Source organism: Symphodus melops (assembly GCF_947650265.1).
Source record: "Symphodus melops genome assembly, chromosome: 16".
Taxonomy (NCBI): domain Eukaryota; kingdom Metazoa; phylum Chordata; class Actinopteri; order Labriformes; family Labridae; genus Symphodus; species Symphodus melops.
In genome coordinates this window covers 775186-788491 of record NC_136706.1, presented here as the reverse complement: position 1 = coordinate 788491, position 13306 = coordinate 775186, and the positions used below count along the sequence as shown (strand labels likewise).

At 47.8% G+C, this 13306-nt stretch overlaps 1 protein-coding gene across 1 annotated transcript in view; it reads left to right on the top strand.

Moving 5' to 3' along the window:
- The first annotated feature begins 4554 nt into the window (after positions 1-4554).
- Positions 4555-13306, top strand: part of mast4 (microtubule associated serine/threonine kinase family member 4) — a 40913-nt gene continuing 32161 nt past the window's right edge. The window contains exons 1-2 of the mRNA XM_079365077.1: positions 4555-4906; positions 7812-7892. Of these exons, the coding sequence (XP_079221203.1) occupies positions 4860-4906; positions 7812-7892 (128 nt within the window). The 5' untranslated portion in view covers positions 4555-4859. The remainder of the gene's footprint in view (positions 4907-7811; positions 7893-13306) is intronic.

Here is a 13306-nt window from a genome sequence, read left to right as displayed (position 1 = left end):
TCTCCTTTGTGGATTAGATTATTCAGACCACACGATTGGTGGAGCTCAGATTTGTTTGAAGATATTTTTTGACGCCGGAGGTCACGAGAGAACATTTGGCGTCCTTCTCTGCTCTCTGGTTTTTTTAACAGTCGAACTATTAAGCCAGTAAAAGCCGTACGAGACGCCCCGAGGATCGATTTTTGTTTCCTACAATGAATGGTTGAAGAGAAATATTTACCCACGACACCTTGCTGCTGCTCCTCGCCGCTCTCTCGGCGTCGGGGTTACCTGCTGTAATAGAGGTGAGCCGTTACTGAGCGGCTTCCTGTGAGACTGCAGCACTTTATATTTAGTGTGTGAAGCGTCTGTGGAGCGTGGTCAGCAGAGGCGTCGGGAAGGGACGTGAGCTGGTGCAGGTCACGCCTCCACCGGAGAGAGAGAGAGAGAGAGAGAGGGCGAGAGAGAGGAGCCACAGGTCAGATTCAAAACTGGGCCGCCCCATTTGGAGGACTGAAGCCTCCTTACACACGTGCTTACCACGAGGCGACGGCGCCCCTACAGTCAGTTTCCTGCGTTGTCGTGTGTGATTGTCCTGTCACTCTCTTTTCTTTTCGATGATGATAAACCTGCTGTGGGACGTCCTGACGTCTCTCCACGTCCTCTCGTCTGTCTCACGCAGAGCTCAGACTCGTCTCTGAGTTTGTCCCGGGGACAGGGAGCCATCTGCTGAACATTCGATGTCATTAAACTGGCTGCTCGCCGTCAACACGTTAGTTAATCACACTCTGGCACATCTTGGCTCGACGCTTTGATTTGTCATTGCGACATCTTTTCCACAGCTGCCAGAGTGATGACCCGGTTCAGACCGGCTCATATGTGCAGCCTATTCATAGTTTGACCTTCATAACCGGCTCCAATTAAAAGGCAGCATATCAATCATTGGTTTGTTGGTTTGTTTGGCAGCACACGTCGGATCTGTGGACTCATGTGTTGGATCTTATTCATGTCTCTGTTTCTCTCCATCAGCACCGAAACGCAGCCGCTCCACTCCGTCAGCTGCTGACAGTTCTGTTTCAGGGACTCTTTGAAGGGGGGGGGGGGCAGTGGGGGGGGCTTTCTGTGTCGTTGTTTTCCTCCATGCGAAAGGCGCCAACGCCACCGTGGTAAATCCTCCGTGAACTCGTGCTGCGATACTTAAAATCGGTCCTGTCCTGGTCTTGAAGGTCTCAGACTGGGAGGAGTCTGGATTTTAAATGAAGACCGGTTGAGACCAGCACTGATTGGCTCGTCCTCATGTGAGTGATTTTTATCCCCCCTGGTTACGGCCACGACCTTCCCGGTGTCACGGCGCCCCCCCCTGCACACGAGAGGATTCTTGATTTGGTCTACCCCGGTCTTGTTCTTGGTCTTGTCTTTGTCCCATGATTCCCCGCCAGCCTCGACCTCATCTTTTCTCCTTGTTGTGATGATTGAGCGCCCCCTGGTGGCAGAATTTCCCCCCCCCTTTTTTTTTCTCCGTGTTTCAGCCGGGCGTTTAAACATTCATCATCAGCGACACTTTGACTGTGAACACTGGACACGTTCTGTATTTCTCCCTGCAGATACACGAGCGATAAAACGACTCTGTGGTTTCTTCTTCAGACAATTTTGAAAGTTTCCAACACGCCGGCCTGAAAGCGTCTCGTCTTGATGTCATCTCGTGTGTTGAGACTCAGAAGTGAAACCATCACTGTGAATCCCTCCGCTCTCTGATGAAGCACATGCATCGCTGGGCTCGTCCTACTTTGCTCCTGTCATGATTTTCTTCACTGTGACTTCTCGAGCCAGGTCTCGACTGAATCTCGACGTGTGCGTGTTGAGTGGATGTTAAAACACGGGGCTTGATCGTGTGTCGAGAGAGCAAACGTCTCCGTCCTACGAAATCGATTTAGTGAAAAACATGATTTCAAATGAATTCCAGCTGAACAATAGACGCTCCTCTGCACACTGAGCTGCTTGACAACGAACATTTTTCTCATCACAGGTTTTTCTGACAGATTTATGTTTGAAAAAGAAAACGAACGTGGTTTAACAGAAACCACAAAAAAACCTCTCAAATCAGTCCGTGTCTGAGGGCAGAGCTGTCCCATCACGCTTTCAATTAATCCCAATATTCACCTTTAACTAACTGATCATTAGCATGCTAATTAGTTGCATACTTGGCTGCTTATTAGTGATTAAGCGTCATCCTTCTAGAAACTGTTGGAACCCTCCCCCGCTGTTTTATTGATTCTGCACTCGAGAACCCCGTTTACAAGGAACCTTTTTAGCTCCCGGGTCAGGTACAAGTCCGTCCTCTCCGTCTTCTGCCTGCTCCACCTTTCAGAAAATGTGTGCTCAAACAGGCCGTTTTTGGAGATGTTCCCTTCATGACATCACAAAGGGCAGTAGCCCCTCCCCCAGGTGGGTGACACTCCCACAGCTAGGTGTTTGTTCTGCCCTCTGAGTCTGCCTTCTCACCGTAAACAATAGGACATGGAGCCAGAAAGCAGCGAGTACACCCGAGCCCTTCCAGAGAGGGGGCGTGGTCAGACACAGCTCATTTACATATTTAAAGCTACACACACAGAAACAGCCTGTTCTGAGCAGGGCTGAAATAGAGGGGTTTATAGACATGATCAAATACAGGATCAGAGTGGATTTACAACAACACACTTCACACACATGATGAAGAGGAGCGAGGACACTTACTTCACCTGAAGAAGAAGAGGAGGAAGATGGAACTCTAATGCTCCTGGATTTGAGAGCTCTTCAACATATTGCACGTCTTAAACATCTTTATTCATGTACTTTATGTGTCTGATGTTGAATCGTTGTTGCTTCACTGCCTTCTCTAAGATCTGAGGTTATCACCTCGGCGGCTGCACATAGCTGGGGTTACGCCTCGTCGACTTTCAGAAGAAGGAGAGAACGTCATGGGTCAGACGTTTCAGCATCTGCAGCTCTTGAATAAACCAGGCCTTCTTTGATTGTTAGATTTTTATCCTGCTGAGTTCACTGCTCACTGGAAGCTGCTTTTAAAAGATGAAAAATTAAAACGCCCGACGATGCTTTTTACAGACTCTTGACCTGCTTTTTACCGAGGAACACCTCGGCCTCTTCTTGTGCTCCAGTTCTTCGCCTGCTGCTACTACGAGTCGTGTGCGTCTGGTGTCGTCAGCTCGAACACACTCACACTGATGAAGAATTAATTTGCACTGTGGACGGAGGACGCGGCAGCTGAGTGTCGTCTCTGCGGACTTTTACCATCACTCAAGGTTTTGAGGGGTACTTCTTTGTTTTTTAGTTTCTATTAAGGACAAACAGTTTCAAACTGCATGTTTTCTTTTTATTTGTAGATTGTCGTCTGTCTTAAATTGCTTCTTTGACTTTGTATTAGGGCCCGACTGATACAAGATTTTCTGGGCCGATACCGAATCATTTATATATCGGCCGATATCTTGTCTCGCATTACGTGATTACAGCGTTGATGCATCAGCTGCAGCTATCAAACACGTGTGGAAAAGATTTATAACAAAGACAAGATGGCTGCTTGACTGTGAAGTAACTGAGCATGGACGTGCATCGTTTGTTGTAATCCATACAGCGCCCCCTGCTGGTGACGGAGAACTGTGAGTGTAATACAATGATACTCAGATCAAATGCACGAGTGATGTCGTCGATGAAATCAGCCGATAGTCACTTGATGTTCTGATATCGGCCGATATTATCGGCTCGACTGAATATCGGTATAACTGCAGGTTGCATCCTCACTTTGACTAAAGGTTGATTGATTTAGAGGCTGAGTCATTGCAAACATCCTTTTTCATTCAACTCCCTTCATGTGCATCATTATTAAAGCACAGTGTCTGGATCAGCCTCCTCCTGTGTCATGCAGGAGTGTTTCCAAGGAGTGACTCATCGATTCATTCTGACCTATGAGGATCCTGTTTGTTTCTTTGTTTGTTCGATAAGTTTGGATAAAAAGCATCATGTTTGATTTTAGTGACGGTGCTCTGCAGCTTCAGGGGAGTTTTTAGCTGCTGCAGACAAACTGGTGCATCATCATGTTTTATTACTCTGCTTCTCAGTCAGTCACTTGTGTGCTTCTTTAATCTCAGCGCACACACTCCTCACTTTTTCCTTCTTCTCCCTGCGACGTCTGCAGCTACCCTGACTGATCTGTATTTATGTGACGCACTGTCCAAAAAGAGGACTCAAAGCACTGACTGATGTGGACAGGCAGGTAGTGCTGCATTATGTTTTTTTTTTTCTCCCCCCCCTCTCTCGGAGATGACATCATCCCCGTGCTCCGTGTTGACATTGCATCGTATGCTAGGCGCCTTGGTGTTAGCCTCTGTGAAGGTGACTGCGTGGAAAGGGAGCAGACAGAATGGAGATTTAATTTATTGCATTAATTTCTGCTATGTAGCAAGTCACCAGCTGGTGGGGGAATAGCTGCGACACTGGTGATGCTGCTGCTGCTGCTGGTGGAGGGAGGGGGGGGGGGGGGGTCACAAATGTGCATGCGTTTGAAAGAGCAGGGGGCGGGTACGAGGGGAGGGAACAAGGGGTATTGTCCTGCCTCTTTGCCCTCCGCAGGCAACTGAGAATTTCATTTGACAGCTTCAAGGTGGAACGTGGAAAGACCAAAACAAGAACGCCAGGCTCCCCCTCTTTATTTGTTTTTCACCCCCCCTCCTTCCTTTTTTTGTGAGGGGAGAGGGAAGCAGTCGGTCTCATCGCACTGTGCTGGCTGGGTTTGGCTCTTTGTCAGTGCAGGGAGGGGGGCGGGCAGGCAGGCAGGCGGCGTGAATGCATATCATGACCACAATAGAGCAAACGAGCACAGTTCAGCCATGAGAGCCCAGCGGGAGAGGCTGAGGATTCCAGGGCTGACGCTGGAGTGAGTATTTTCCTCCCTTTCTCTCCTGCAGCTCCATCTGTCTCTCTGTCATGTTTGTTGCTGTCTTTCTCTGTTGCTCCCTCAGCTCTGTGCAGCGTTAGCATTAGCAGCAGCAGCATCTGCAGCAGGAAGTCTAATGTCAAATCCTCCACGGCTAGGCAACAGTCGCTCGCCGCCTGCGTGTGTGCGTGCGTGTGTGTGTGTGTGTGTGTGTGTAATGTGTATGTTTACGCATTTCTGTTTTCATTCACGTGTGTGTGATGAGATCAGCGATCAGCGAGTGCTGCAACATGCTTCATTTGTTGGTGTGACGGATGTACACTCTCACATGCAGGACACACACACACACACACACACACACACACACACACACACACACACACACAGCCATAACACACCTAGGATGAGTGTGTGCTGGATGTGATCAATCAGCAGTGAGTCACTGTGTGTTTACATGCTCGCGTCTTCCTTCCATCACAGCCGTTTGTTTGACACAATTCATTTTTTTTAGGTCACCGAGGCGTTTGTCATGGTTCCCTCGGCGTGCGGCTTAAAAACCGAGAGTGCATGATTGGGCTCCTTGGAGTGACTCCATCGATTAAGGTTTTAAAAAACTCAACAACTCAACGCAGATTTTATGAAACAGAAATGTGCTCAACGTTTTTTTAGATTTTCAACAAATGCACGAAAAGACCAAAAAACAGCATCTTGCTTCCCGAGTGCGTCTGTTGTCACCACACGGCCCACGGCTTCCTCCTGAAGGTGTTAATCCTCTTTAAATGGGTCACAATAAAAAAAAAAATATAAATGCACTCCCACTTCAAAGCGTGTACCTTCATATCAAAAAAAAAAAAAAGAGCTGAAATATGAAGCCGATATATGAAGTCGTCGGGGACGGTCGATCTTTATAACGGGCGATAAACGTAACGAAGGGGTCGTCACGATGCCAGAATTTTAAAATTTTAAATGACATGTATATTTAATTTGTTACCATGGCAACATAAATTGACCTGCAGGCCTCTAACGTTGGGTCACTTCCTGTTTTTTTAATCGCCTAAAAGAGTGCAAGTAAACTTCTGCACACCGTCCAATAACTCCTCCTCCAACGTTCACTCTTACATCTTCACGAGACGCTGGACGGACTTGAGGAATGTTCTGACGTAGCTCCGCCCCCATTACGTCTCGGTGCATGCGTCGTGATTCTGCAACAGCTTCATGTCGTCGTCCTGGTCTGTCGTGTTGCAGAAGCACGCTGTGGAGAGGCTCAGCCGGTCCCGTCTCATCGATCCAGTCTCGCCCCCCCCCCCGTTACGCCGGTATAGCGATGGGGTCACTTTCCTCCCATAATGCCTCTGTGACGTTCACAGTGACCGAGGCGGCAGTCTCTGAGTGTCGGGCTCCGCTAGCGTTCCTTACTCTCACCGCACCTTTTCTACTCTAATGATCGCCGACGCAGGAGCCTCATTCGCCAACTGACCTGTCAATCACGGTGATCATCAAATAACTTTAAAGCTAAACTTCTTTAAAAATCAGTGCGATAAGAGCTTACTTTATAAACTTTACAAAAAAGGAACAACGCATTATAGTTTCATATTTTGACCCGTGCACGTTCTGTTAACTCGGAGGAGGCGGAGCTTTTAACCTACACTGCAGCCAATCAGTGAAGGGCTTCACCTTTGGGGAACTGTCATGTCGTCCATCTTTTTATACAGTCTGTGGCTGTTTTCAAAAGTAGATGGTCAAAAAGCAGTATGTTTAAAACTACAAAATCCGCATCTCCCTCACTTCCTGTTTCCCATAATGCAATGCACCGGGTCATGACATCAAAATGACAGACATCTACATCCATCATAACAGAGGAAATAATCCCAACTCACACAGCAGTTATCTCTGTTGATTCTCTAAATCATGATGCGATGAACATTCAGCTCCGACTGATTCTGATCAGTTTTCTTTTGGGCCGATACTGATACTGATATCGGCAGATATGCACTTAAATTAATTTATCAAACGTTTCCGGAAATGATGGTCAATCAACTGGAACAGCAGCTCCGCATGTATGAACCTCTGGAGGGTGATGAAGATTGTTGTAATCCATATAAATCCAGAATTATCGGCACAAGCCGATACCGATAGTCACGGGATTTATCAGCCGATATTTCAGCCGGTCAATAAAATAGTCGAGCTCGCTGCCAGATCTTAAATATTTGAAGGGACATAATCAGACTAAAAGTTGAAGATGCATGTCCTTCATCACGTCTCCTCCATGCTTTAAGGAAAGGTCAAACAGTTTGTAGCTCGACGGTCGGACCAGTGAGAAATGTAAACGTCGTGTCTCCGACTTGTCCTCTCAGAACGCTCTCTGGAGCGCCACTGCAGTAAAAGTTACTCACCTCTGTGTGACCTCACGCTCTGCAGTCCGTGACATCATGCAGGTGAAATGAAAAGTCCTCGGTGTGAGGAAACTCGCTAATCTAACCACAGGAACCCGACGTAGATGGAGAAATCAGGCTAATCTGTAATAATCTGCAGCTAACGTGCTCGCGTGTGTGTGTGTGTGTGTGTGTGTGTGCGCGCGTGTGTGTGTGTGTGTGCGCGTGTGTGTGTGTGTGTGTGCGTGTGTGCGTCTTTAAACTGAAACTGTGTGTTGAAGTGAGACGACCCTCAAAATGAAGCAAACGTCGCACAAAAAACAGAAACGCCTCGGGAAGCTCTTTCGGCTGTCGTTAGTGGATCTGACAGGATTTATTACTCTTCATGATGCTGCTGCTGTCCTCATCAGGGACTGTATCAGAGCTGCAGGTGTGTGTGTGTGTGTGTGTGTGTGTGTGTGTGTGTGTGTGTGTTTCTGTCCTGTGTGTGTGCTAAAAAGACAACTATTCACTCCACTCCATTTAACTTCCAGCCTCACTCCTCGAAGCTTGAGCCCCACTCCCACTAGCCCCTGCAGCCCGTGCAGCCCGCTGCACGCCTTTCATTTCTGGAGGTAAGCGCCTGTTTTCTGTTTCGGGCCTGTTGGTGCATGTGGCGTGTGTGTGTGTGTGTGTGTGTGTGTGTGTGTGCGTCCGTCTTATCTCCAAACGTCACTCGGCCCGGAGCTCGCCGTGTTCACTTCACCCTCCTAAAAACCATGTGCGCCTTTGAAGTGACATTGGAAGAAGAAGAAGAGGACACGGTGCTTATATAACGTGGATGGTGTCACCCCCGTCTCCCCCCCCCCCACCCCCCTCATCGCCCGCCCCCCCCCCCTCTCTCCCCGCTTCAAGCTTTATGCTCCTCTTTCATGTGCTAAGTAGGATTTGTGGCGTTTGCGCTACATCAAAGTGAAGACGGCTCTGGATGCGTCTGGATTGATCCACTCAGGAGCGACGAGTATTCAAAAACAGCCGTTTGGATTCATCGCTAATGGTTTCCAATCTGAGCTTTAAATCTTAGTGTTTGAAAAAATTTGAGCCGCAGATTATTTCTCGAACATCAAGACTTCTATCCTCTCCTTGCTGATACGCTTTATTCCTGCGGGCTCGACGTCCGAGATAACGCCCGGCCCTCTCCCCGGACGAGAAGCTGCCGAGCTGTTTTTTGTTCCTGGATGAGCTTCCTTTCAGTTTTCTCTTTCAAAGAGGTCACGGAGGTTGACGCCATCTCTTTGCTGCTAACTCGTGTTTATGTAATTACTGTTTGGCTGGTTGAGAGGACGAGAAGGGAGCCGTAACCTTTTGAAGAAAAGGGCCGAGCGAAGTCGTTTCTTTTTGCACTTAAATTGTGTTTGTGGGATCAGAGGTAGTGCCAGTTATGATGCCTTCAGTTGTTGTTTTCTTCCATTGTTTTCAATTCAGCTCTTGTAAGAAGTGTAAAAACTGACCACACACCACCACCATAATCATACATGATGCACGCTTGGACTGGCGTCGGCCATCTTTTCTTTAAGCTCCTACACCCAGTCTTTAGCAGAAGAGACCATCAGCCACGAGATTCAGTATTTCTTAAACCCTGAAACTGTTTCTGTGTCTGTAGCTTTAAATATGTAAATGAGCTGTTTCTGTGTCTGTATCTTTAAATATGTAAATTAGCTGTGTCTGTATCTTTAAATATGTAAATGAGCGGTGTCTGGCCACGCCCCCTCTCTGGAAGGGCTCGGGTGTACTCGCTGCTTTCTGGCTCCATGTCCTATTGTTTACGGTGAGAAGGCAGACTCAGAGGGCAGAACAAACACCTAGCTGTGGGAGGGTCACCCACCTGGGGGGAGGGGCTACTGCCCTTTGTGATGTCATGAAGGGAACATCTCCAAAAACGGCCTGTTTGAGCACATTTTCTGAAAAGTGGAGCAGGCAGAAGACGGAGACGATGGACTTTTCTCCTCATTGGGGGGTTTGGAGACAGACATGTTAGAGTCAGAGGAACATGACCCAGGTTTCCATCCAGGCACCCGTACTGCGTCGTTCTTTCTTGACAGAAGTCCTGACCTCCTCAAGGATTTCGGCCTCCTCATATTTAAACGTCATATCTTTCTTACTTCACTCTCGCTCTGCTTTACTGTCAGTTATTTCACGGCAGCTTCTTTAAAACTCAATGAAAAGAAGTTCTTCCATCTCGACACGTTGCTGTGTTTATTGTAAAAGAAAATCTCAAAGTCTATGACCTCGGCTTTTTGAGACGCACGTCGACACCAAACTGTTGGAAGAAAACTTTGAATTGTTTTTTTTATTTTTCCTGCCTCTCATTCAAACCACTCGGTTTGGACGTTTATTTTTTTCTGTATCAATGAAAAGCATGAAACGCCCACGCGTCACCTCTGATCTCCTCTTGTTCCGCTCGCCTTTCATACACAGTCAAGTGGAGCTCGCCTTCAAGTGAGTCAGCTCCAAACAACGCCGCAGAGATGTTATTTTATTTACTCACAACTTTCACTTCACTTTATTCCATCTCCTTCGAAAACTGTTTGTTTGTTTTTTTGATCCAAGATTTCAGGACACTTTCAGATATTTGAAGAACAATTATTTATATTATAAGAGGAGCATCTATTTCAACCTTTACTGTAATGTATTAGCGTGTGAGATGATGTTAGAGCAGTGGTGTCCAAACTTTTTTTCTTGCGGGCCAAAATTGTCGCGTTAGAATCGCTCACGGGCCACAGGGTTATTTTAAATATTGGAAGGAACTTTTTGTATTTTGACCTCTTCAAAAAATAATGTAAATACACAATAACTAACTGCAGAGGGAAACTGTTGTGTTCTAATTTTTTGGAAAGAATAGTCAGGCTTTTATAGGTCTCCCTCGCTAACATGAAAAAGAAAAAAAGAACGAAATATGCCGTCTGATGAGGCCTGGGGCCAAAATCTTCTGATTCTTCCATTTGAAGTCAAGGGCCACAAAAAATCCACTCAAGGGCCACAAATGGCCCCCGGGCCGCACTTTGGACACCCCTGTGTTAGGGTGATGATATGTTCAAACCTCCATGTTGGGAAACTTTAATCTTGCTGCAGCCCTTTGATGCACAGACGGGTGACCTGCACGGGTCAGGCGGTGAAGTGGTCGTCTTGACCAGGTTGTTGACGTTGGATTTCAGATGCTTTTGACTCGCTGCAGCAGATCGTGTGTGTGTGTGTGTGTGTGTGTGTGTGTGTGTGTGTGTGTGTGTGTGTGTGTGTGTGTGTGTGTGTGTGTGTGTGTGTGTGTGTGTGTGTGTGTGTGTGTGTGTGTGTGTGTGTGTGTGTGTGTGTGTGTGTGTGTGTGTGTGTGTGTGTGTGTGTGTGTGTGTGTGTGTGTGTGTGTGTGTGTGTGTGTGTGACCTTAATTCTTGGCCATCAGCGCCCGCAAAATATCCGAAACGTTGAAGGTCATCATTGCAAACTGTGTCGACGTCTCTGCGTCAGTGTGATGTCACCGTGATGTCACCGTGATGTCACTCTGGTTTTCCTCTCCACGCCGCTCTGTGCAGGTTTGACTTTGAACCTTGTTGAACCATCAAGTCTAATGTGGAGCGCAGAAACAGAGCAGAGCCATAATTAGAGTGAAGGCTGTCACAGTGGCCCCTCTGCAGACACACACACACACACACACACACACACACACACTCTTGTGACTGTCATGCTCGTCCTCCTCTCTCTGCTCTCCGTCAGCGGTGGAAGAATCTGCAGCATCCTGACGGTCTTCAGCTCTGACTGAGCACTTCCTGTCTGACTGAGGTTCCTCCTTTGAGCCACTTCCTGTCCGCTCAGGACGGCCTGTCCTTCACAGCGTGACGACTTCACTGTCTGACAGACGAGGAGGAGGCGAGGCGTGAAAAGCTCGTATCCATGATGGCGTCTGACTCGACACTTTAATAAATCGTCATCTTCAGAAGCAGGAAATATTCCCACTTTAATGACAGACCGGATTCAAAACCACATCAACACTAAAGCTCGTTAATGAATGTGAACTGACTTCAGACTGAAGGATCCCCGTCCGTCCTTTTAACTTGTTTTAGTCCAAGTCCGAGTCGATGGAGTGGACGACCTTCGACGTGTCGGCTTGTTTACGTTTGTTTGTTCGACGCCGAGCGGAGCTCGATGGGTGTCACCGACACGACTCTGACATCAACGAGAGCAGATGAATGTGTTGATGGCGGTTGCGAAAGAGACGCCTCGCTCCATCAATCATGTGATTACAGCAATCACACACACACACACACACACACACACACACACACACACACACAGCTCTGTCATGTCATGCTAAACTTTTCCAGCTCTTGAATTAAAGTCATGGTTGAAAGGCCGCTCCTCATCGTGAGGTCAAAGGTCGTGCTCACTTGAGATGCTAATACTGTCGTTAGCTAACTTTAACTATCATTCCTGTCAGCCAAGCAAGAAAGTGACATCACGATGCACAAATCACAAACGTACAAAAACAACACGTTTGAGTTCAGATTATAGGATGTTTCTTTGACGGCAGCCCCTAGTGGACACATGAGGAACTGCATTTTACTGCACTTCTGTTTTATTAGCGGTACAATTATTAACCTCGAGACGTACTGAAATCCATCCAGCCGTCTGCACTTTAGTGAGTTTTGATCCTGCAGCAGTGGAGCTGGGAACCTTTCGGCTCCATTTGGCTTTCTACGGCGTGAAAGAGCTAGCATTAGCTCGTAGCACAGAGCGGCTGATTAGCTGGAAGAATGAAAGAAACTGGAGCCCACCTCGATGCAGCGGTGTAAGATAAAAGACTCCTGGAGATGTGAGTCGACATCTCTTCCCGTCCTTTAAGTGTGATGTTCCTTCTCTGCAGGCTGCTGCCATCAGTCGACTCTGAACCTTCACACGTACGTGCAGGACTCACAAGTCGAATTCACCACTGACCTGACAAAACTCGGCGTGATCTGTGTGTGATGCGTTTCACTGCAGCGAGCTTGTTTTTCTGTTTGCGTCCAAAACGCTTCAATACCATTTGTTTAAATCTGCAGTGTGTGTGTGTGTGTGTGTGTGTGTGTGTGTGTGTTATAAAAAGTCAGATCTGCACTGCATTTTCAACATTTACTTTGTTGGTTAATTTGCTGCTTCGTCGTTTTGTAGAGGTCAAACGGAGAATGTGAGAAAGTTGACATTGGGGACGGTTTTATGTGGTGAGCGGCGGAGGGAAGAGTTCCTGCAGCAGACGACGACATCTGTGTAAAAAAGCTCCTGATTTCCATTTCAAACACATCCAGCTTAATACGCACTGACCCTCCGAACTTTTGGAGGGGTGCCAGTTTGTGCACAGCGGCGTCTGCTGATGATGCAGCGCCCCTCCGTGTGCTCACCCCCCCCCCTGCACAGGATGTGAAGTGGTATCTGCCTGTTACATGATATGAAGCATGTTCAGCGTTCGGCTCGCGGTGAGACGCTGAAACACAAAGTCAGGTGTCACATCTTCGCTCTAGAGGAGTCTGTCAACACCTGATCTGGACCCCCCCCTCTCTCTCTCTGGACCCTCCGTGGATTACTCTTTTTATCTGAGGACAGAGGAGGACGGCGTGTCCTCTCTGGCGCCGTGTGTGTGCGTGTGTATGCCGCAGCTGGCTGCAGATGTGTCTGTGCAGAGGAAGTTTGGAGCGAAGCGGCGCTGTTGTTGCAGGAGTGCGAGTCAGGACGGCTCGGTGGGTCGCATCCTCCTGAATCCTGAGAGCCCTCGCTTCCCCTCCCCAGGTCTGCACAAGCCCCCCCTGCACCTGCCCCTCTGGCATGACTCGGACGCGATGTCAGACTCGAGTCTGTGGACGGTCCTGTCCAACTTCAACATGCCGCATTTCTTCAGCGGAGCTCGTCTGCGTCGCTCTAAGAGGTAACCGTGACATCAAGCTTCATCTTGTTTTTTTTCTCTGCGGACGTTTTTTTTTTTAAAGATCTGAATCCTGTAAAAGTTTGAATCAGATACGGAGACGAG